The sequence below is a fragment of the Gordionus sp. m RMFG-2023 genome, chromosome 3 (assembly GCF_954871325.1).
Source record: "Gordionus sp. m RMFG-2023 chromosome 3, tfGorSpeb1-WG-v2, whole genome shotgun sequence".
In the NCBI taxonomy this organism is placed as follows: Eukaryota; Metazoa; Nematomorpha; class Gordioida; order Chordodea; family Parachordodidae; genus Gordionus; species Gordionus sp. m RMFG-2023.
Window position 1 is genome coordinate 50,250,067 of NC_088777.1, and position 24,682 is coordinate 50,274,748.

Sequence of the window (24,682 nt, forward strand, 5' to 3'; positions counted from 1 at the left end):
TAAAATATAAGCGTTTAATCCTGGTGTTCCTAGCTAGTCTCATTATTTTTTACCGGGAGCAAGAAAAAATTATTTATTATCGATTTTGAAACAAGTTTGTTCCTTATTTTTTTAGTCTTCTAATTAGAAATTTATTGTTTTTTTTAGGTAGCCGTAAATAGCCGCAATATGCAGATGTCAAATTATAAGGTCCGTCCCCGACCCCAATTTTATAAAAATGTCCTATCTATAAGCTCGTTTAGGGTTTCAATTTATAAAGAGATTTCGAGAATTGTTTTTTTTATTTAAACTTTATGGTATTCGATAATGTGATATGGGCGCAGAGAGTAAAAGTGGAGGGCATTCATGGGAGCTAAAATCGGATGCTGAACGCTAGAAACCAGAGCCAATTTAGGAACCGAAAACCATTTTAAAATTTTTAGGGAAAACGGGTTTATAATAGAGTTTTGAACCGGATCCTGGAACCGTGTCAAGTTTAGAAACCGGAAGCAGAACCATTAAAAATTTTAGAAACCAGAACCATATTTTTAAAAAAAATGTTCATAATTTTTTTTCGTCCAGGCTCCAAATACTGGCTAAAACCCATTCTCCGCTAATCCCAATCGAATCCAAAATTTTTCGAAAAAAAAATGCTCAGTTCGGTTTCAATTACATATGGTGGTATTTGTACATTTATTTAATTTTAAATTTTGTTTTTTTTAAACAAAAAAAAATGTGATTTGACCTTTTAAGAAATTTGATTGATATTTCTGAACTGTAAACCTTAACCAACAAACCCCTAACTTAATTTTCCTACATCAGCAGGACAGAAAAAAAATCTATTAAAATCCTGTCCTTAACCAAGAACCGAACCTTGTAAAAATTGCTAGGGTTCGTGGTCCCTGCTAAAAAGTAGAGTTTTTGGTATTTCAAGATAAAAAAACTTATAGCATCCCGAGTATATTATAAAAAAAAATTTTTAAGATTTCAAATAAAATATAAACGGATGTAAGGAGTAAAAAAGAAATCGTCGCCATTTTTTCATTATGGAGGTGAGAAAATTGTAAAATATTTTTGGAAAATAAATTAATTTTCTTTTTAAAAATAAATATTAAAAAAATATATATAGATAAGCTGGTCTAATTTTAACGCTTCGGTAGATCAAAAAAAGAGGAGAGAATGGCATAAATATTTTATTTCCTTTATTTCTTTTCTTTTTTCTTTCATTTTTTTTTCTTTCTTTTATCTTTCTTTCCTTCTTTTTTTTACATTTTTTTTATAAAAAAAGACACTTTTATAGTGGTGTGAATTTCTAAACAAAAAAAACATAATATCCACTGGAAATACTTGTAAAAAATGATTAAAAAGGATCATTACAACCCCATTAGAAATATTATTTATCATCTAATTATATCTAACAATCTATATCAAAGCGTAAACATTATTTTTATTTTTTAGAATACATTTGTGGCCCAGAACTTTACTCCTCTGCGTAAGTATTAATCGGAATTTGAAACCTTAACTAGAACGGCCAATTATTAAAATTTACAAAAACGAAACTCCATTTTAATATTTCAGGACACCAGAAACCCTGTTTAACAAAATTATAACTAATTTAAATTTGATATCCGTAACCCGATCCGGGCCATAAAACGGTATCCGAGACCATCCATACAAAAAATATAAATTGCAAACCCGAAATCATACAACGGATCTCATTTAATTAACTGCTCATATTTTCGATTTCCTTTTCTATAAAAATTTGACCTCCGAAAGTTAGGGTGAAAACGAATGAGTTTAGAATGTCTAAAGCCTCTTTTTATAGTAAGGCGAATCGCATCAAAACATATGTTTTTCAAATTGCGTCATAGCGATCTGACTCGTTTCATCGCATCGCTCCTAGCCATTGTAAATTATAGGTCTATTATTTACTAATCATGTTTAAGATGAATTAAGCGAATCCCGCTATTAAGAACCGAACCATTTTTAATCCCAGTTTTCAAAGCTTTAAATTTTTCTTACACGAACTTGACAAAATCAAATTAAATAACGAGATTAATGTAATAATTATTAATTACATATATAAATAAAATAATCGATGTCGAGATTTTTAAAAAAAAATTCTTTAAAGACTTTTTGCGTAAAGTGTAAAAAACTAACACAACAAACAAACTATTTTTTTTTAATCTCTTATTTAAAATCAAATAATCACTCAACAATAAAAAAAATAAAAAAATGAATTTTTCTTATTTGTTTATATAATAAATAAATTGAAAATATAAGTTTTAAAAATTAAAAAAATTAAAAAATAAAATACAAATTTGACAAAAAAATATATAAATAAAAAAACTGAAAATGACATAAATAAAATTATTTTCTTTATTTTATTTTTACAAAATATATTATAAAAAAATTTGAACTTTGTGACAGAAAAAAGCAACTTTTTATTTTATTTATCACCTTATTTTCCGTGTTTTAATCTAATTTTATTAATTAATCAATTTAAAAATAAAACACAACCATAATATCTAATTTTGTTTAATAACATAAAATGCACTGAATTTAAAAGAAATTTCGTTCAGTGTTTTCAATCCAACTCGATTTTACCGATAACACTGGGCGATTATAATCCGCTTATAAAAACGCTTCCAGGGTTTACTGGACGCTTTAAAAAAAACTCTAAAATAGGAAGAAAGTTGTAGGCGGTCGCGGGTTATTATTTATAGTGTATTATATGGTTCGCTTGATTATCGTTTAAGGTGCTCTAACTAATAATCTATAGATATCTAGCCATTACCAAGTAATAGCATGAGATGAGGCCGATTCCATTAAAAATTAAATAAAATACCAATCTAACCCTATGTTAAAATCTAGCGGACATACCTGTTGCTAAAAAATCATTTAAAACATCAACTATTTAATGCAATGTTAAAATTAGACAAGACAAGTGACGATTAAAGACGAGGAAGCCACTCACTATCCATATAAACTTATTAAAAACTACTCAAATTAAATAAGTTTATTATGCAAAACAGCAGATCTGTGCAAATGAAATAGCGGCCCAAAATTAGAATATTATAAGGGCCGGTTTTTTGGTTAATCCTCTTGTTAGGGCTTAGGTAAATTGGGGTTTTTAAAAGGTGGAATTCATGGTGAGACCCATGGCTGCCAAAACTAATGCCACCCTCTGGTATATAATCTATCCCATAAGAAAACATTAAGTCAATATTTTTTTTAATTTAATTTTTATTCGTGGATGTACGATTTTTAACGCAAAATATTTTATCAAAAAAATTCTTCTGCTTTTTAAATTTATTTAAAAAAATGTTATATAAAAAGTTTATCAATAATTTTATATTCCTTTTTTTAAACTATGTATTATATATTGACTAGTAATGTTTATATTGTGACAATTTATAATATTTTCATAACAATTACGCATCATAATTAACCTGAGAAAAAATAAATAAAATGGTGATTAGAGGTATAATATATTGTGATTTATATAATGATATGATAATATGTATACGATATATTCATTATAATTATAAATAATAAAAGTTAATAATTTATATGTTTATATATTATTTCTTTCCTTTTTTTTATACTATTATATAATAGTAATTTTTAAGTTAAAATTTATGGAAGCAATATGCTATGCATGGCATGATATGCCAAGTAGGGAATGGAAAAATTGATATTAATAAAAATGTTATATATAAAAATTAAAATAAAACTAGCAGGCTAACAAAACCAAGGTTTTTACTACCTTATCCTTGAAGGTTTTTAATATATTGTAAATTTTTTACAAAATTAAAAATGAGATTAAAAAGATAAACCATACATTTTGTTTGTGTAACAAACAATAAAAAATGTTAAAAAAATGAAAATAAGTCATATAAAATAGAGATCTGCAAATCGGCCCGACCGTTACCCGTTTTTTTCAAAAATTTCCGGGTCGAGTCTGGCTTAAAATTTTAAATATGATATCAATCCATTTCGTGAAGTAAATTGATATCTATTAAAAAATTTATTGAAAGAAACAAGGGCACTAATACTCTTAATTTACAAATCAAATATAATATTAAATTTTTCTGTATTTAAACAAAGTCGGGCCTAGGTGGAATTTTATTTAGGGTAGGGCTTATCGGGGCAAATAAAAACAAAATTTTATTCTGTATCGGGCCGGGTGCTTATGAAATAAGTCATAAACCATAAATAGACCTAATGACGTAATTACGCGGGTGTAACAGAAGAGTTCGCTCTGCCATTTGACATCCTCCCCCTTCTCACGCTAAATAATTTGAATTTACCTTTTAATATCAAACATTTAAACTTTCATTAGGGTGTATTATTGGGCAAGGAAATTTGTCAGTTATTTTAGATAATATTTTTGAAGAAACCCCATCCCCCCCACCCCCTTCTACCTTTCATTTTAACGATGTATCAATCATTGCAGGATTAAGATTATGTAATTACAAAAAAATTCGTATAAAAATAATGATCAAATCTTTATTATTTTTATTTTATAAAAAAAAAATGTTTTCCGATCTTTAAGACGTTTAAATGTAATTCCCTAATCCTTATTGCAATTTTCTTGTACGGATTGGAAAAATACATTATAAAAACTTTTTAATATAAATTGTTACTAGTAATTTTTTTTTATATTTGTTTCCAAAAAAAATATTAATTCGAAAATCAATATTTTAAAAAAGTAAATCCCTATAATAGTTTACAAGTGAGTGGACTAATATGGGGGACGAGGTTTATTATGTACATTTATAAAACAGGAAAGAAGCTAATATAATTTAAACATTTCTCATAGAAGAAAATCCTCCTACACCCCCCCCCCACTCAATTCCTTGGCAATGTGAGCATTTTGGAAATTAATTATTTGTATTATTCTAGTACAAGTAGTGGTTTAACTTTATGACAAATTTCATAGATGCTAGCTAGGAAATTTGGCTGTTTTCGTAAATATAATTTTAAAGCTAATAAATTATCACCCCCGCCTTCATCCCCCGTACACCCCCCCCCCCCTGACTTTCTCAAAGAATTTGTACAATATATTATCAAAAAAGTTGATAATTTTTTAAAATAATGGCTATTTCAGGAAAAAAAAATACTTTCTTATATTTTTTAAAAAAAATGACAAACAAAAATGATTTTTATAAAAAAATGTAACATAACCGAAGACCTATAATCAGCTGTTTCCCCCTCTTCCTTAGCAAAAATCTTGGACATGTCTATAGTGAAATGATATCTTATCAATATACAATATTGTGAAGAAGCATACAGGAATTTGGACTCTCTCGATTTTAAATTATATACCGAGGACGGTTTTTAAATTTGAATTTGACCGGAAATGTATTCTAGCTGCCAATATTTCCCTGAACTTTTTAAACTAATTTTAATAATATTTTCCATATATAAAAAAAAAAATATAGACAACGGCTAAAAAAAATGTCTGAAAAATTACAGTTTGGTCTATACATACCGGAACACATTTCCGATTAAATAAAAAAATTTCAAATTTAAAAATTGAGAGAGCCGATTAAGGATCTGCAGAGTTGTTAAAAGATACTTTTTAAATGGATCTAGATACAGATACATCATTTAAAATAATATCTAGATACAGATATTTTAACCACAAATCTATCTAGATACAGATACCACATTTTTATAACTAGATCCTTTAACAACTCTGGTGATCTGCATCGGGCCTAATTTTTAAAGCCTGGTCCGGCCGAAATTTTTTTTTCTAAAGTTTAGCCCGGCCCGAACCCAAAATATTTTTAAAAAATTTTGCCGGCCCAGCCCGAATTTATTTAAATATAGAAATTAATTTTTATAATTACTCAAAATAAACGATATAATATGTTATATGGCGTCTAATTTCTATAAATAAAATCACATATTTTTATTTTAACAATATAAAATTAAACATAAAATTGATAAATTTAGATATATTTTAAAAAATTTCTAAGGCCCGACCCGGCCCGGCACGAATTTTCTTAAAAAATATTCGGCGGATTCGGGCCGTGTACGGGCCGGGCCCACTTTTGCAGATCTCTAGATCCGATTCCCAATTGATTCCATATCCGCTTCCGGCATATACTATTCCTATTCCCAATTTTACAGATTAAAAGAAAGTTGTAAAAAAAAACAACTAATAAAGGATCGTTTCATAATTATTTTCACTTTTAGTTCACTTTAATTTATTCATGATTTATTTATATAATTTTATTTTTTAAATAAATTTAATATTTTTTATTTCATTAAAGGAACAGGCAAGCAAAACAATGATCAAAGGTTTTCATCACACAGGAATAGCAAAAAAAAAAGGTTTAAAAAATTTTTTTTGATTGGTTTATTTTAAAATATTTTTTTTTGTTAAACAAATCATGGGGTAAAAACTGTTTGGCCACCTAGACAAAAATATTTTTCGTGAGGAGTTTAAAAGGATTGCTACAAATTTATAAAATATAAAGATAGCTAGAACCTAGAGTGCTAATAATACAGATAAATATTGTTTTCCCATCCATAAGATAAGGTTTTTTTTTAAATTATATAGTTATCAATATTTTGATATTGATATACCGCTCCTAAAAGGCTATAAACGGAGGCCGAAAATAATAGTCGCGTCTAAACGCTAAAACCCAAATTAGGCGATTCTACAACACTTGATATATCAGTGATAATTATATTTTATATTCTTATGGTACCTGAATGAAAGAATGACAAAACCTCCTACAATTAATTTGGGTAAATCATCTATTCAATCATTAATGAGCCTTCAGCTCAATAGTGGCTTTATTAGGTAATCCTTAAATTGATAGGATATTTTTTCTTAAATATCGATCTCATTGACGACATTTTTAAGTTCAAATAAGGTTAGTAGAGCTAAAGTTGTGCAAGAAGGAAGATTTATTAAAACTTAATAGACAGATCAATAGAAGTTTTTTTTTTAAATTTCAGCAAAACTAAAACTCCCGAAGAGAATAGGAATAATGAAAGGAGAATAAGATTTGAGATTTCTATTATAAAAAAAATTAATTTAAGATCAAAATGATTCCATTTTAAAAAGGTAAGATCAATTTTTTGTACCCTGATGAACCTAACTAAATCATAAATGGTATTTTGTATAATTTTTGCAATTATAATAATATTTGAAATACAAAAAATTTTTTAAAATTTGTTATATTTCATCTTGAAAGATTCGTTATGCATGAAAATTACAAAAAATTAGGGTTGTGCCGATATTTTCAAAAAAAACTTGATCCGATTTTTGAAATTTATTTGTAAATGTTTACAAAAAAATCGAATTATTTTAAAAGAAAAATATGAAGTTCGGCAACAAGAAAGGGATCTTAAGATATCTAGCGTTTCGTATTCAGCTAGCGTTACGGCTCTTTTAGCCGATAGCCGATTTTAAAAAAAGTCTGAACTATCTGTAGATGGTATAAATGTTTGGACATCGGTGAAATTTAGAGACGTGGGTAATAATATTTTGGGTAAATTCTTGATTTCGCCATTTTCGAGAATATAAATATCGGTTATCGGATAGTGTTTGTAATAATATCTGGACCGATACAATTTTTTAAAAAGATTTTGCCAACTTCTTTAAAAAAAAAAATATCTACAAAGATTTTTTAAATTTTGTAAAAATAACATAATAATAAAAGTATATAATATGATATCAATAATTACAAAAAGGAAGGGAATTATAATTGGAGTTTATGGTTAGTTTTTTTTTGAAAAAAAATATTTGTAACCATATGGAATATTAATTTCATAATATGTATATAAAATAATTTTTTTGAAGGGGGGGGGGGGGGATTATTGAAATAAAAAACGGGCCCTTTACAAAAATTATATATAAAATACAATGCAATTACGTATTAAAAATTATGGGAAAAATTATTTTAAACATATTATTAACACACATATTTTCTAATAATTAAAATAAAAAGATTTGAACCCAAAACCAGGAATGCCCATAATCGAGAAACATCTTTTATTGGATGGGAGATTAAAATATCTTATTTTAAATCATATTTTTTATTGTTTACATCTTTATATATATTATCACTAACTCATATTGGTGTTACCTTCAATCCTAACCTTAACATTTTCTAGGAGAATAATGGGTATTATTTTTTTCATAATAAATTTCCTGACTAAGAGCTTTTCTGATTGGCTAATTTAATATTTTAAAAAAATAAACTTGTAAGGTAAAAAAAACTTCCTGCAAATTTGCCAAGTTTGAGACTATAAAAATATTTTGGGTCAGGTCTTTTTAAAAGGTATATAAAAAATTCAAAAAATAACAAAATGTTTTTAATTGGTTTATCAGAATTAAGTGATGATTAGAATTTATCTATCATAAGGACAACTAATTAGTTATTTTACTCATTTATCTTTATAAAAATTTAATTAAAATTTTGGATCATGATAGGCTTGGTCTTGAAATAAAAATTTGGGCTAGGCCAGGCTTGAACTAAAAGGATTGAATTTACAAGGCCCTACACCAAGTCCATAAAATAGAAAAAATGTGGGCAAGCTCAGTCATATAAAAACCTTGTTAAGGTCAAATTTTATAAATAAATTTATATAAAAATTAAATGATGAATCATTCAAAATTAATTTTCTTCCTATGTTTTCATTACCTTAAAAATAATTTACAAAATTCAGATAATTATAACACAAAATAAAATTTTACAACCCCAAACTGGTGAATAAAAAGTCAACATTCTCTAGACTCCTTAATCAAAAGATACTAACAATCCATGCTTAAATATGGTCAAAACTAGAGCAGCAATCGTGTAAGTATTGGACTATTCTTGCACCGTCTTATTTCGACCCTCTTCTTGCAGGTTGAATGACAATTTATGCATCGGCATGGGTTATATTGGAATTATGGATTGAATATAGGATGAGGATGATGATAATTAGTATTTTATTAAACTACCCCCTCCCCTTTATAACTCTTTTCCCTGTCTTTTTTCCTTTCCCTACAGGATAAACGATTTTGACGAAGGCACTGATGATCTTAAAACCGTTAATAATAATGATAACAATTCTGGGTTCACTATAATAATGATAATGTGGTAAATAATGAGGATCCCGAGCATCGCTTGCTTAATACAAACAAGGATTATGGGGACACTATTGACTCTTCTAAAATGACAAAAGAAGGAAAAAATAAGACAAAGATAGTAAGCTCTTTAGGATAATGAGTTTCAGGGATTGAGATTACAATTACAGGGAAGTTGGATGCCTCCGGAATAGGACACTCTATATAGACATAACGTTATCTTCCGAGGATATACTTACCTAACATAAGAATTACTTTTTTTCCATCTCTAGGCGTCAGGTACAATATTATTAATATTGGTTACAATTCTACTATCTTGCCGGTAACGGAACTAATAGATCCCCTCTTTCATACTCCTCTCTTTACTATGCTAGCTGACCACATAGTGGTACCGTCCACTATAATAAAACTACATCATGTATAGGACTATATACTAGTGAATATACTTGGTGCACACTACAACTCCTGGTGGGTGATATAATTGCACTTCGTGCAATTTCTGGTATGGTAATGATTGACTGAATGAATTATAAAATGGATACTGACTAGGTATTTCCCCCTCTCTGTAATTTCAATAGCATTAATTGTAACACCATGATTAATATCATTATATAAACAAAAACAAACTGATATCTTAAACTTTGATTAAGTTAATATCACATTTAAGTTTGGCTTTCATATTTATATTATAATGTTTTAGTTTAAAAAATTTTCATAAGTGTTTACTTAAATAATTTATGAATATATAATATTAATAAATATTATTTTTCATAGTTTAAAATAAAATGCAATATTAAATGAGATCTAAAAAATACCTGTGGCCTCATTTATGGTCATTCTAGTAAAAGCATATTTGTTATATGGATTTTTATATTCATGTTGAATAATTTTGGTTTGAGAATAAAGAATATGTCCCAAGAATAGAATTAAGATAATAAGCATATTGAATTTTTACTATAAGCATTGAATATAAAACGATTTATAAATTATTTTAGTAGATATTGCATGCAGGTAATTTTGAATGAAATGCAATATGACGCATCTTGATAGATGTATTTATAGAGAATAAAAAATGGGGAATTTCACGTGAAGTGCACAGGTTAAAATCTTAAAATATTATATTTCATTCACACATTGGTGATTATGCATTACACTATTATAAATCTTCAACATAAAAGTATTAGTTTAATGGTTATTAAAATTAAAAATAGTATATATACACAGCTATGTCTAATCTTATCATGGCATCCGTTTTTAGGCCTATATAGGATTTTTATATAGGGAAGGGAGCACTATTAAGTCGGGTTGTAGATAGAAATTTTATTGGAGGGTTTTAGGTCCATTTGTTGTTGACTTGGCTATGACATTGTTTTACAAATATAATTTTGGCTTTTCACTTTTTTTAATATCTTTTTCTAAAAATTTTGAATCACAGCCGTTATTTTTTTAAATTATTATTTATTATGATATAGTATACATATTTTGTGCGATAGGGGTGTGTAGGAGGATTTTTTATTAACTTAAAATGATATTTACTAGAATAAAAAAATTTAAATAAGATAAGAAATTTCACACCCCTAGTTACACGGCTGCATCCGTCTAACTCATATATGAATAATTTCATTTAAGTAAATGGTATTAAAGGACATTTTTTAAATAAGTGTTAATAAATCATTTAGCTGCAACTTTAAATTCATAATAATTTTTAATATATTTATCATTCACATATATGTATAGCTCATAGGGCCAAAATTCCTATACCATGGGAAGAGCGTTTACATGTCAGTATATTCACTGGATGCAAACCCCCCTCAAAAATATATATTTACTTCCCTAAAAAAACCAAAATGTTATCCAAAGATAATTTAAAAATGTAATGGGAATTTTTTTAGATTATTATAGCCTACCCCCCAACATTCCTACCCCCTACCCCTTTACAGATATTAGGATGCAAACTGTTCCTACCCCCTCCCCGCTCATGTAGACACTGCATGGGAAGGAGGTCGGGTAGTATGATCTAATATTAATATTGAAATAGAGGGGGATTTTTATCTAGTTATGATTTGGTGCAAAGGAGTGGGCAGGAGCAAAGATAGGTAAGAGTAGTGTTGTTAACGGCTCAATTTGTTTCAATTTTATTAACAGCAAACTCGATTTTTTAGACAGTAATTATTTTCTATGCCATGAGATTTTGATGCCTAAACTCTAGTGCCATCTATGAGAAAAATCTTCATGTTTAAATAATATTTTTTATTTTCTGGATAAAATATGAAATTAGTTTTTAAAGATTAGATATATAACTGCCTAACAACATCAGATGGGGGCAATATGTTTCCAACATTTTGAAAGTGATAGCAGGGGGGTAGTGGATAGGCATCAGGCTAGGGTTAGAATTTATTTGTGGGGTATCTATTACTTTTTAGATGTAGAGCGAAATAATATTCTTGTAAAAATTTATTATAGACCTATTATAATATACATATACTGCTAAACATCGACCAATAAATTTTGAAATAAACTTCATTTCTAACAATATTTAATTATTATTCGTCATAAATGAGGGGAAGATAATTAATATTATTCATATTCTAAAAATTAACTATTACATTCACATTTTTTTGAAAGTTTAATATATTGATATAAGTTATTCTCCTTTAAATAGAATTTTCCACTACAATTAAAAAAATTACTATAGCGGGTCAAACGCTTTAATCGCATATCTTTATATTTTATAAATAGGTAATAAATACAACAAAATTAAGCTTGAGCTATAAATTGTATCAAAATATATAAATAACTTCGTACAAAAAATAAATATATATTTTATAATAAATCTAATATAATATAGTTGAATAAGAGTATACCATTATGGTAAGACTAACCATTCTTTTTTTACCTTACCGTTTAATGTATACCTAGTCTTCCGATTACTCATGATTAAATACTTATTAATCTTCACCTTTGTGTGTAGCTGAAAGGATGCTTAAGATATAATTAATTAAAACTAGATAAGATTCACAGCCGCTTTAAATATTTAAAAGCTATTGTATTAGAGGGCGGTATCAGTTTCATAAACTTTTTAAAAGGTCTCAGATGTACTATACATGGCGTGAAAGAGGGGCTAGATAGCTTTGCTTGTTTCTAGATCTTAAAAACATCTATATATAGTTAGAAAGATGATTAATATTCTTTACATTGTTAAATTTTAATTATAATATATTATATATGTAAATATTAATGAATAACATTTCACTAGAATGAAAAAAATCTTAAATATCAGTAGTATATAATAATTAGCTTCCCGAAGTTTGTCAAAATGTATAAAATGATTAAATATAAATAAGAACTGTAAAATTGACTATTTAACATGGTATTATACCTTTTTATAATATCCTTCATATTTCAATTCCGTCTTCAAATTTTGGCCAAACGAATAAAATCAATTATAATAAGAATTTCGTTATTTAATTTAATAGCCATTTTTTCACCAATAACTCTTAATTAAATTTTAATAAAATTTAAGTGATAAGAACATATATTTTATCTAATATATATAATATGAAATTATTATCATCATTCATTTATATCTTTGTTAGAATTGAGGATGCATAAAAAAAAACATAAAATATAAGAATAAATTAAAGTTACGAGGTTAATTTAATTTATTTTAAAATTTTACATCTGTTTTAAAACTAAAAATGTAATGCTTATATAGCATGTTACAAACAAAAAATCAATCTACATATTAATATAATAATTTACATAAAAAAATCAATTTTCACAATTTATAAAAAAAATCAATTTATATAAACAAAAAAAAAACAATTTAAAGGTTAGTATTAAAAGGTCATTACAACATTCCAGCTTTAAAAAAATGATCTCCACTCAGGTTTTTCTTGCATATCTTATCGTGCAGTCAACGTTTCTTGATAGTTATAAAATTATATTCCTGCTTGGTCTTTGTCTAACATGACTCTGTTCCTGTATTCCTAAATTATAATCATCATTTCTTCTAAAACTTACAGTAAAAGGTATTGCATTTTTAGTATTTGTTTTCAAATGTGTCGTTTCATCAAGAGGTGTGCTACTTGTAGACCTATTTTTTAATTTGGTCTAAATGTCTTCTAATAATTTTGGCTCCTGTATCCACTTCAAATATTAAATTCCCATTTTTACGTTTTGCCTTGCCTTTGTCCCATATATTATCCTTGAAAGTTTTATACCAAACTTTGTCACCATTCATGATATTTCTATTTGACGATAGATTGCGATTAAATTCATTCACTTTATCTTCTTGCGGTTTGATTAAATCCCATCTGGTTCTTATGGTTCTGTTAAACATCACTTCGCTTGGTATCTTGTTAGTTGTCGCGTTTGGTGTGTTGCGATAATTAAATAAAAACTTTTCTAAAGCTATATCTAAGTCTATTTTATTATTACTTTCCATATTCCTTTTCATATTTTCATTGATCTTATCATTTGCTCACACTGACCATTGGACTGTTGGTGGAGAGACGCGGTGAAAATGTGATCAATTCCATGATCATTACAAAATTTTTTGAACAAGCTTCTTGTATCCTTAGCACCCGGCTGTCCAGGCCTGTCGGTGACCGGGGTGTCATCTCTAAGCTCCAATATTTATCTTACCATATGTCTTTACACATCAGTCATCGAAGAAAAACCTGAAAATTTATATGCTCCTTACCAGGATTGAACCAGCGTCCTCTGTATCCTTCTATTTCCAAGCATACATCATTACCCATGGTCACCCCAGCGACTCACTATTAAATTAATTACCTTCATTTTATTCTGAATCCTGGACAAAAATAACAAAATAATTATTGTTATATTTTGATAAAATTATGTGAAACTATAAGGTAAGTAGACATTATTTCCACCTGAAACATGGAACATTTAACGTTAATGTTATATATAAGATATTTGGTGATTGACATGTTTTACATCATTATAAAATATTCACGTTGCTTAACATTGGCGACGAATTAATGATATCAAGTCATAGTTAAGAATCACTTTATCACGCTCACTTATTTAGATAATGATTAAAGATTGAAATATCATTCCACATATATTTATAGAATTTTATGTCATTATTTACTGGTTCATAAATAAATTTTAAAACCATCCTTTATCATTTCGATTCAAATTTATTTGATTTATTTGAGATCTTTCTTGTAAAATCAGAATAGGCTGCTAAATTATAAATATATAGTGATAACGGTTCCATAAAATATATTTCTTTTATTTTAAGTTAGAAAAAAATGTGTCAGTAAGAGTTTAAAAAAATTTAAAGTATTAGTAATGATAAATAAAAATATATTAATTTACAGATAAATCAGACAATAAAATTCCATATCGTAACACGATAACAGAGCTCCGTGAAATTGGCCGAACATTTGGAAGCACTAACGATGAATCATATGTTATTTTTTAGTGCTTATTAGTCCTTTAATCCTTATAGGAGCCGAATTTAAGGAAAAAAAGTTATAAGCAAAAATAAAAATTTGTGCCAACTTCATGCTTAAAAGTTGACTTAAAGCACTAACTATGAAATTTATATCATTCTTTAGTGCTTAGTTAGTAGATGTTAGTGCTTCAATCACTTTTGTAGCGAATTTAAGAATAAAAAGTTATTGGCGAAAAAAACAAAAAAAAATAAATATTGGCGATGTGCCAAAACAAAAACTAGAGTAGTACTAAACATCCAGTTTTTGCCATTATTTAGTGCTTAATTAATGTATTTAAATTCCGTTATTAATTTGGTTAACCGCCATATGGAAAAAAAAGTTATAATCTAAATAAAAATTATGACGTCACGATTTAAGCGTGAAGTTGGCCGAACTTTTGGAAGCACTAACGATGAAACTTATATCATTCTTTAGTGCTTCGTTAGTAGAGGCTAGTGCTTCAATCACATTTGTAGCCGAATTTAAGAATAAAAAGTTATTTACGAAAAAAACAAAAATAAACAAATAATGGCGACGTGCCAAAACAAAAACTATAGTAGTAATAAACATCCTGTTTTGCCATTATTTAGTGCTCAATTAGTAAATTTGAATTCCATAATTAATTTAGTTAATCGTCTTTAAAGAATAAAAAGTTATTTGAGAAAAAAACAAAAATAAACAAATAATGGCAAAGTGCCAAAACAAACACGATTGTAGTACTAAACATCCGGTTTTGCCATTATTTAGTGCTCAATTAGTAAATTTGAATTCCATAATTAATTTGGTTAACCGTCTTTATAAAAAATTATAATACGTTAAAGAAATGTTTAGAGATAAATTTTGGCCAGAAAATTATGAAAGCACTAACAATGAAATTTATATAATTCTTTAGAGCTTCCTTAGTAGAGGTTAGTGCTTCAGTCAGTTTAATAGCCTAATTTAAAATAAAAAAGTTATTAACAAAATAAACAAAAAATCTCTCAGCGACAAACATTTTATTTTTACCATTATTTAGTACTTATTTTGTAAAATTTAAACCCTAGTTAGTTTGATTAAAAATCCCAAGTAATTAAAAAATGCATATTGTCTTTTTTCACTTAACCTATCAATTGTTTCCGTAGATCATCTGCAAAGCTTATATATATTAAGGTTCCCAAAATATATGAATACCTATAACCAAGTCACAAAATATTATTTCCACTACTGCCTAAATGGGTCCATTGAACCCCATTCTTGTGTAATAATTATAAAATTTTTATTATTTTATTGTAACAACCACATTTTTTCTCCAGCATCTATTATTCTGAGGTGTCATTGAATGATATGGTTAAAAACATTCTCAGAAATTTTTTATTCTTAATTCAAATTGTTCTTTTTACATAGTTTTATTTTATTCGAAAAAATTGCGCATATATTTATTTCTATCATAAATTTTAGTTATATTAAGATCACAATATTATGAAGTACCCGTCGAACCGTGCTCAGGCCTAATTTTTTTTAAATAAATCTGGTTCGGGCCTAATATTTTTTAAAAAAGGGCCGGGTAGGGTTGGGCCTAGAAATTTTTTTAAATATATATCTAAATTTATCAATTATATATTAAAATTTTTTTGTAAAATAAAAATATTTGATTTTATTTATAGAAACTAGACAACACATAACATATGTCTTTTATTTTGAGTAATTTTAAAAATAATTTTCTATATTTAAATAAATTCGGGGATGACCGGGCCGGATCGGTAAATTTTTTAAAATATATCTAAATTTATCAATTATATATTAAATTTTTTTTGTAAAATAAAAATATTTGATTTTATTTATAGAAACTAGACAACACATAACATATGTCTTTTATTTTGAGTAATTTTAAAAATAATTTTCTATATTTAAATAAATTCGGGGATGACCGGGCCGGATCGGTAAATTTTTTAAAATATATCTAAATTTATCAATTATATATTAAATTTTTTTTGTAAAATAAAAATATTTGATTTTATTTATAGAAACTAGACAACACATAACATATGTCTTTTATTTTGAGTAATTTTAAAAATAATTTTCTATATTTAAATAAATTCGGGGATGACCGGGCCGGATCGGTAAATTTTTTAAAAAATATTTCTGGTTCGGGCAAGACCGGCAAAACTTTTTTAAAAAAATTTCGGACAGCGATCACTAATACTTATGCAGGAATTCTGAGAGTTCCTGATTCGATAAATAACTGCCATATTAATCCTCCAAATTTTCTGACACCTTTCTCAACGCCTAAGAAAATTTTAGACCAAAACATTAAAAAATTATATTCGGTTCATAAATTTTCGTCTTTATTAAAGTTTTATTATTAAAATTTTTTTTTAAAAAATTATTTTAACTATATAAGAATGTTTCACATTATGGAAATGCGTTACATACTATAAAAATTTACAGGTAATCAAAATTTTTTTGAGTAATATAAAAAATTAACCACAGAATTTCCCACATGTGATTAATAAATCAACACTCAGCTGTAAACCATATAATAAATAGAATTCTAACAGCTGCACACATTCCAAACAATCTTGAACCATCAAATTTATCTCAAGTAGATGGTTTAAGACCTGATGGGAATGACAACCATACCTTGGGCCCTCGGCAAATCACTCATTGGGACTACACGTGTGTCTCATCATTCCCTTTAAACATAAATTTCAATTTTATAACACAGGCAGAAATTAAAAAGACAAACAAATACAAAAATTGTAAAAACCTCATATTCACTCCAGTAGTGACTTCTACTAACGGGCATTTTTCCCTTTCAACATTTATGTTTTTAAAAAATCTGGTTAATAAAATACGACTTTTCCCAAATGAACCCAGAGAATTTCTTTTTGTTCGACAAAAAATTCAAATAGAAATTTTTAGACACAATTATGGTTCCTTTTTGGGGAAGAATTTTATTTTTAATTATATAATTATAAATTATAATTTTTTTATTTAGGTTTTATTACATATTTTATAATTTTATATATTTTCATAATCCTTAGAGAATTACAATTTTTTATGAAGACGGTTAACCAAATTAATTAAGGAATTCAAATTTACTATTGAACACTAAATAATGGCGAAAACCAGATGTTTGGTATTACTATAGTTTTTGTTTTGGCACGTCGCCATTATTTGTTTATTTTTGTTTTCTTCGCAAATAACTTTTTATTCTTAAATTCGGCTACAAAAGTAATTAAAGCACTAACCTCTACTAAGGAAGCCCTAAAGAATGATATAATTTTCATCGTTAGTGCTTTCATAATTTTCTGGCCATAATTTGACTTCTAAACATTTCTTTAGCGTATTACAATTTTTTATAAAGACGGTTAACCAAATTAATTACGGAATTCAAATTTGCTAATTAAGCACTAAATAATGGTGAAACCCGGATGTTTAGTACTACTATAGTTTTTGTTTTGGCACGTCTCATTATTTGTTTTTTTCGCAAATAACTTTTTATTCTTAAATTCGGCTACAAAAGTAATTAAAGCACTAACCTCTACTAAGGAAGCCCTAAAGAAGGATATAAATTTCATCGTTAGTGCTTTCATAATTTTCTGGCCAAAATTTGACCTCTAAATATTTATTTAGCGTATTACGATTTTTTCATATGACGGTTAACCAAATTAATAACGGAATTTAAATACATTAATTAAGCACTAAATAATGGCGAAAACCGGATGTTTAAATCAAATAATAAATTTAAATTTTTTAAACATTCTTTTATTATATGATTTAAATCTTAGCCAATGAATTTACATTAATATAAATATATTCGATTTAACGTAATCGATCCGACTAGCCCAGAATCTACTATCCACTAAAAATAGTTGTAACTAGTGGCTAGTTATATCTAAATAAAGAAAACTATTAACTGTAACTTGTTATATTCCAAAATTTAACTACTAACTTAACTAGTTGCATCACATTGCCAAAGTAACTTTTAACAACACTATCTATTTTATTTTGTACTTATCTTTAAAAATAAATTTCGTAAAATTCCTTACAAATCATGTCAAAATTTTATTCTACCATTAATTCATCTAATAATCGATAAACCTCTCTTATATAAGGTAATTCTTATATTTAAAATTATGTAAAATACTATAACTTTTTTTTCCTATGACTATATATAACATTTTTTTTATAAAATAATCATATCTTTAAGTAAAATTTTTTATAAAATAATTCTCTATAAAATACATTCTTTATAAAATAATTCTCTATAAAATATATTCTTTATAAAATAATTCTCTATAAAATACATTCTTTATAAAATAATTCTCTATAAAATCATTCTCTGTAAAATCATTCTCTATAAAATTATTCTATATAAAATCATTCTCTATTAAATCATTTTCTGTAAAATTATTCTATATAAAATAATTCTCTGTAAAATCATTCTCTATATACGACATTCTCTATAAAAAAAATTTCTGTAAAATACATTCTCTATAAATAATTCTCTATAATCTACATTCTCTATAATTATTTTCTCTGTAAAAGTTTCTCTGTAATAACGCGATACCGTTACATTGCAACAAACCTGGTTAACAATATATATTTTCAATAATTTTGAAATAATAAATAATTTTCAAAATATTTTTATTTTATCCTTGTTTAAATTTTAAAAAAGTTCAAAAATAACGATTATGACCATTGTCACTTTCCTGTAGTACATCTTCACTGAAATTTTAATTTAATGTTAACAATATCTATTTTTACTCATTTGTCTTAAAAAAAGTTCAAAAATAACGATTTTGACAATTGTCACTTTCATGTGGTACATCTTCACTGAAATTTCAATTTAATATGTTAGAAATATCTATTTTTACCCATTTGCCTTAAGAAAAATTCAAAAAAGTTTAGAAATAACGATTATGACAATTCTCACTTTCCTGTGTTACATCATCACTGAAATTTTAATTTAATATGTTAACAATATATATTTTTGCCCATTTGCCTTAAAAAAATTCAAAAAAGTTCAATAACAATTATGACAATTGTCACTTTCATGTAGTGCATCTTCACTGAAATTTTAATTTAACATGTTAACAATGTCTATTTTTACCCATTTATCTTAAAAATATTCAAAAATAACGATTTTGACAATTGTCACTTTCCTGTGGTAAATTTTAATTAAATTTCAATTTAATATGTTAGAAATATCTATTTTTACCCATTTGCCTTATTTAAAAATATCGATTATGACAATTCCCACTTTCCTGTGGTACATCATCACTGAAATTTTAATTTAATATGTTAACAATATATGTTTTTGCCCATTTGCCTTAAAAAAATTCAAAAAAGTTCAATAACGATTATGACAATTGTCACTTTTCTGTAGTGCATCTTCACTGAAATTTTAATTTAACATGTTAACAATATCAATTTTTATCCATTTGCCTTAAAATAATTCAAAAAAGTTTAAAAATAACGATTATGACAATTGTCACTTTTCTATGGTGGTACATCTTCATTGAAATTTTATTTTTACATCTTAATAATAAAAATTATAACCTATTTACGACACAATAAATCAAATAAGTTAAAAAAATAACGATTATTACAATTGTCACTTTTCTGTGTTACTTACATTACATCTTTATTAAAATTTTAATATAAATTTTTTTTTAATATAAATTTTTACCCATATATGTCAAAAAAATTTTTAAAAAAATAACAATTATGAAAATTGTAGGTGCATCTTTATTGAATTTTTATTTAACATGCTTACTAATCCATTCAAAAAATAATATCAAAAAAATAATAATTTACTATAAACATTATAAAATATGAAGATCTTTGAAGATCGTTGCTCAAAATTTTTTAAAAATAAAAGATCTTCAAATTTTCGAGCGAGATCTTGCTCAAAAATATTCAAAGAAGATCTTTTGTACAACTCTGCTTATAACTTCTAGTGACCCCTGATTTGTTTCAACATTAATAATTTCTATTTTCTACGCGGACTCTCTCCCTTTAACAATTCCCGGAATCTGATTTTCATTAATATCGTTTTTCCTGTTTTCTCGATCCATACTGGATGTTCTTGGCAACTTCCTCACTTTATCATATTTAATCTTAGTTTCGATAATGTCCCAATAATTATTGGCCGCTCCAATTTCTACTATCCAATCCAACCCATTACTGTATGTGTATATGTATAGGCCTGTGCGCCTATATCTCAATTGACGGCGGCAGAAATTTTTTAAATTTTTTCATAGGCGTTCGGCGGCGCGATATTTATTTAAAATAATTTTTTAATGAATTTAATTTATAAATCAATGTATTACATTTTTTTTTTATTCTAACACAATGTTAATATAGTTTAATTCATTTCTTAAATTATTTCCTGTCTCACTCCAATTGTATTTTCTCATTCTCAGAAATAGATTAAGGAATTGAATTTTTACTCAGATAAGAGTCACATAAACAACATATTCTATTGATTTTTAATATAACAAATTAAAATATAAATTTGGAATGCAAGCAAAATATAAAGTATGAAATATAGTAAATCAGAATTCAGATTTAGCAAAATTATAATTGCCAGGGACATAAAAAATTCCTTTTGCATTGAGTATTAATCCAGCAATCAATTCTGGCAATTATGCCATCAACAGTAACGAAATTATGAAGTCCATACCATAAGAATAAATGTTGCTCATAATCCCCCAATCTGACGCTTCTTGACATTGGCCCCTGAATCTGTTACCATTTGTATTATTTTGACTTTTAAAAGGAACTCTTCAATACTATCAATCTCCGATAATATGGTTTCCCCAGTATGCTTTTGTGTAATATTTCTAGTTGCCAGGGTAAAATATTTTAAATCAAAATTTTCATCCGGCGCACCAGGTCGGTCTGGTTCAATAACAGTTTCAACAGAATCATTTTCCATAGTACTAGCTGTGCATGGTCTACCACCACCATACCACCTTTCTGTTGATCAAGTAAGGTCAACTTTTTCAATCAATCGATTTAAGGCTGTGACAGACCAGTTTCTGTTAAAAAATTCCATCAAAAAACTTTTGGCTTCGTAATGTTTTTCATATTAGTTAAACTCAAACCATTTTTTTAAATATCGCTTGTTCAAATGTAAAGTTTAATAAAAAATTAATTTTACATGTTGAAAACTTCGAATTTTGTTTGTCCAACTTTGAATGTGCATAGTGGATCCTGTTGATAGTGAAATTTGCAGAAAAAATTGATAATTAACCTTCCATTTTCCAAGCTTCATTTTTTTTATCCCCTATCCTTTCCCGTAAATTATATTTCTACAATTTTTCACCTTATCATATCATATCAGTAAATATTCAAATAAAGTATCCCATGACCGGAAAAAAAATTTTATCTTTTTATCAATCTATAAAATTTGATTAAATTATATTTAGAACTGAAATATTGCTTAAACAAAAAATGTACCCTTTCAATTGGAACGTGTATATTTACAAAAATAAACAAATAAATATAACAGATGATTATAGACTATGACTACTTCAATTTGGCTAACCTTGTACTTTAAAACATTATAGTGTAATCTTTTACAATTTTAATTTTTAAAAAATCTTTTGATAAATTATAAAATGCATACAAATAACTTGTCAGTGACAGAATATTTGGTGATAGTAAATAGAGTCAATACTTAAAATTTTAGGAAACTGAAATTTATGTCTACAACTCTCAATAAATAAGTAAGAGGACAATTTATGAGTAGAAAGAATTCTTGTTATTAAAACTTTTACAAATAATACGATATTATGATTATTTATTGTGTATTATAAAAAATAAATTTAATATCTATGAAAATATTGTAAATCATTTTCCTAGTAATAATTAATATAAAATTACTTCTGATTAAAATCTTATTATTTAAATTTCACATAATAAGGATTATATATTTTTAAAAAATAAGTTTTATTTTTTTCCAATTTGGAAGGCATTTTTGATATAATTTACATCACTGGGGCAAAGGTAATTTAGATAACAAAATATATTGGATTCAAAAAAAGATAATAAATTACCATAAATGTTAGAATGAGATTTAAACTTTATATAAAATGCCAAAAAAGTAATGATTGTCAAAGAGTAAATATTGTTTAAATTGGTTATATCATTAAAGCCATTGTTCCAAAAAATCCTATAATTTATTTTTATTTTTAATAAATGAGTTAAGAGCATATCAATACAATTATATATCAGTTGAATAATATTATTAAATACCAAATCATTTGTTTTAATGATAAATTTATTATAAATTTGAAAAAAAGATGTAAATAAAGTGTGAAATTTTAAGGCGACTAATAAGTATAAATAGAATATATTTAAATAAGATAGTTGCAAAAAATCTTGATCAAGATCCCGCATATTATATGGTAAAATCTCATATAGAATTATATTATTCAACATAGATTTAAAAAAATAATAAATCTTCCGATGGATTATAGAAAAAAGTGTTTGCCCATACTCTGAATTAAATATAATAGTATCTTCAACTTTCATATTGTAGTACTTAATAAGATTTAAATTAACGCGAAATGGATATTTAGTATTAAAGTCGTATCCACACCAACTAATTTGATCTGCATTCAGATATAGGTTGTGATTTAATTTATTTGTATTTATTTTAAGGCTACATTCGGCAACTCCACTATGGAGTAGTTCTAAAAATCGATTAGCCTCAATATAAAGGGGAGTTATAAAAAGATAATCATCGACATTGCGCACTATAAAACATTGTTTTGAATTAAAAATCGATTTAAATAACAATTTTTCCATGTGACCTAAATACATATCGCAAAATAATGAAGATAACGAAGACCCCTGAGGAATACCTTTTGATAGTTTATATATTCTGTAAATCTTTCTCGGGGAACTAAAATTTTCTTTAATATATTTATGAAATACGTGTAATGATACAGCCTGTAAAATCGTGTTTAATTGTAAAGTCTTAATTTCCGATTGCTTTCTAATATAAATCAAATTATATTTTATTTCATTACTACAGTTGTTCGTAAAAAATTTTGAATTTGAATCGGATATATCTTCTAATGCATCTTGTTTAGTTCGAGAAAATAAAAATTTAAGATTTTTATTAATCTTGGCCTCTCTGGTGTTATGTATGACATACCCGTCATTACTGAATTTTTTTGAATTCTGTTTTTTTATTTCATAATAAGAGCAATAATAAAATGGAGGGGACAACTGAATTATCAACTCTGTTAATATAGAATAAAGTTTTTGAGTATCTATATTATCATAACATTTGTTTAAGTCAGCAATGATAAAATATAATTTCATTTTTTTATACTCACTTGTATATTCTTTCGAGCAATGATTCAAAAAATCGAACCATTTTGTGTGTATCATCCTAGAGTTGATGCCATAACCTTTATAATTATCAAGATTACATATATAAGTCATAAATGGAAATAACCATCTATAATTCTTTCTAAAGTTTTGCTTGGTATTGATAATAGTTCGTAATGTTCCATTGAATTTAGGAGAAAAACGAAATTTATTTAAAGAATTTAGATTTGTAATGCTTTGCTTGATAAATATATTTTTAGCCAATAATATCTTTAATTGTTGATTATGAAAAAATTCCCATACAGAAAAACGATAATAAATTAATTTTTTGTTGTGAGTGATGTCAGTAACAAAAAAATATTTTTTTATTATTGTTATTAAGTAATAACTGATAACCCAATACCAAAAATGATACCAAAAAATATATTCAATATGTTTTTGCTGATTAAATAGCAAACATTCCCAAAAAATATCAAAGGAAATAGAAGAATTTTTGGTTAATTTTAAAAAAAATTTAATACATTTCATAAAATTATTTTTATTAATAAAGTTCCATATTGAAATTGGTATAAATTTATTTAAAACATTCTGCAAAAAATTGAATACTTTGTGCTTCCTGGTATATTTGGTGGGACCAAATTTTTCAAGTATAATATAATTCAAATAATTTTTAAATTTATATGTTGATTTAATATATGCATTTTGTTGACATCCATAAATTGCAGGACAGTGTTTATTAACTAATTTACGATAATTGCAAACATTATGATTGATGATTAATTTTTTTATAACACCATAGTAGAAA

General features: G+C 26.2%; 2 protein-coding genes across 2 annotated transcripts in view; both read right to left on the reverse strand.

Annotated features, from left to right (window-relative positions):
• LOC135927377 (plexin-A1-like) overlaps positions 1–10,089 on the reverse strand; it is a 49,767-nt gene extending 39,678 nt beyond the window's left edge. The window contains exon 1 of the mRNA XM_065463345.1: positions 9,892–10,089. Coding sequence (XP_065319417.1) covers positions 9,892–10,018 — 127 coding nt within the window. The 5' untranslated portion in view covers positions 10,019–10,089. The remainder of the gene's footprint in view (positions 1–9,891) is intronic.
• An 11,143-nt stretch (positions 10,090–21,232) lies between these two features.
• On the reverse strand, positions 21,233–24,262 carry LOC135927087 (telomerase reverse transcriptase-like). Its single transcript, XM_065463023.1, has 3 exons — positions 24,005–24,262; positions 22,593–23,957; positions 21,233–21,510 (listed from the first exon to the last, which is right to left on the reverse strand). Exons 1-3 carry the CDS (start codon positions 24,060–24,062, stop codon positions 21,233–21,235), a joined length of 1,701 nt encoding a protein of 566 aa, XP_065319095.1. The 5' UTR covers positions 24,063–24,262.
• Between the last annotated feature and the right edge of the window lie 420 nt (positions 24,263–24,682).

What these genes read in the sequence shown, in the direction of transcription:
- LOC135927087 (XM_065463023.1), bottom strand. Translation starts at nt 24,062, where the DNA reads ATGGAACATTACGAACTATTATCAATACCAAGCAAAACTTTAGAAAGA. An exon ending in TTTAGAAAGAATTATAGATG is followed by an intron (nt 23,958 to 24,004) that starts GTTATTTCCATT and finishes ATAATTATAAAG; the next exon opens with GTTATGGCATCAACTCTAGG. An exon ending in ATCTCATTCTAACATTTATG is followed by an intron (nt 21,511 to 22,592) that starts GTAATTTATTAT and finishes CTTGATCAACAG; the next exon opens with AAAGGTGGTATGGTGGTGGT.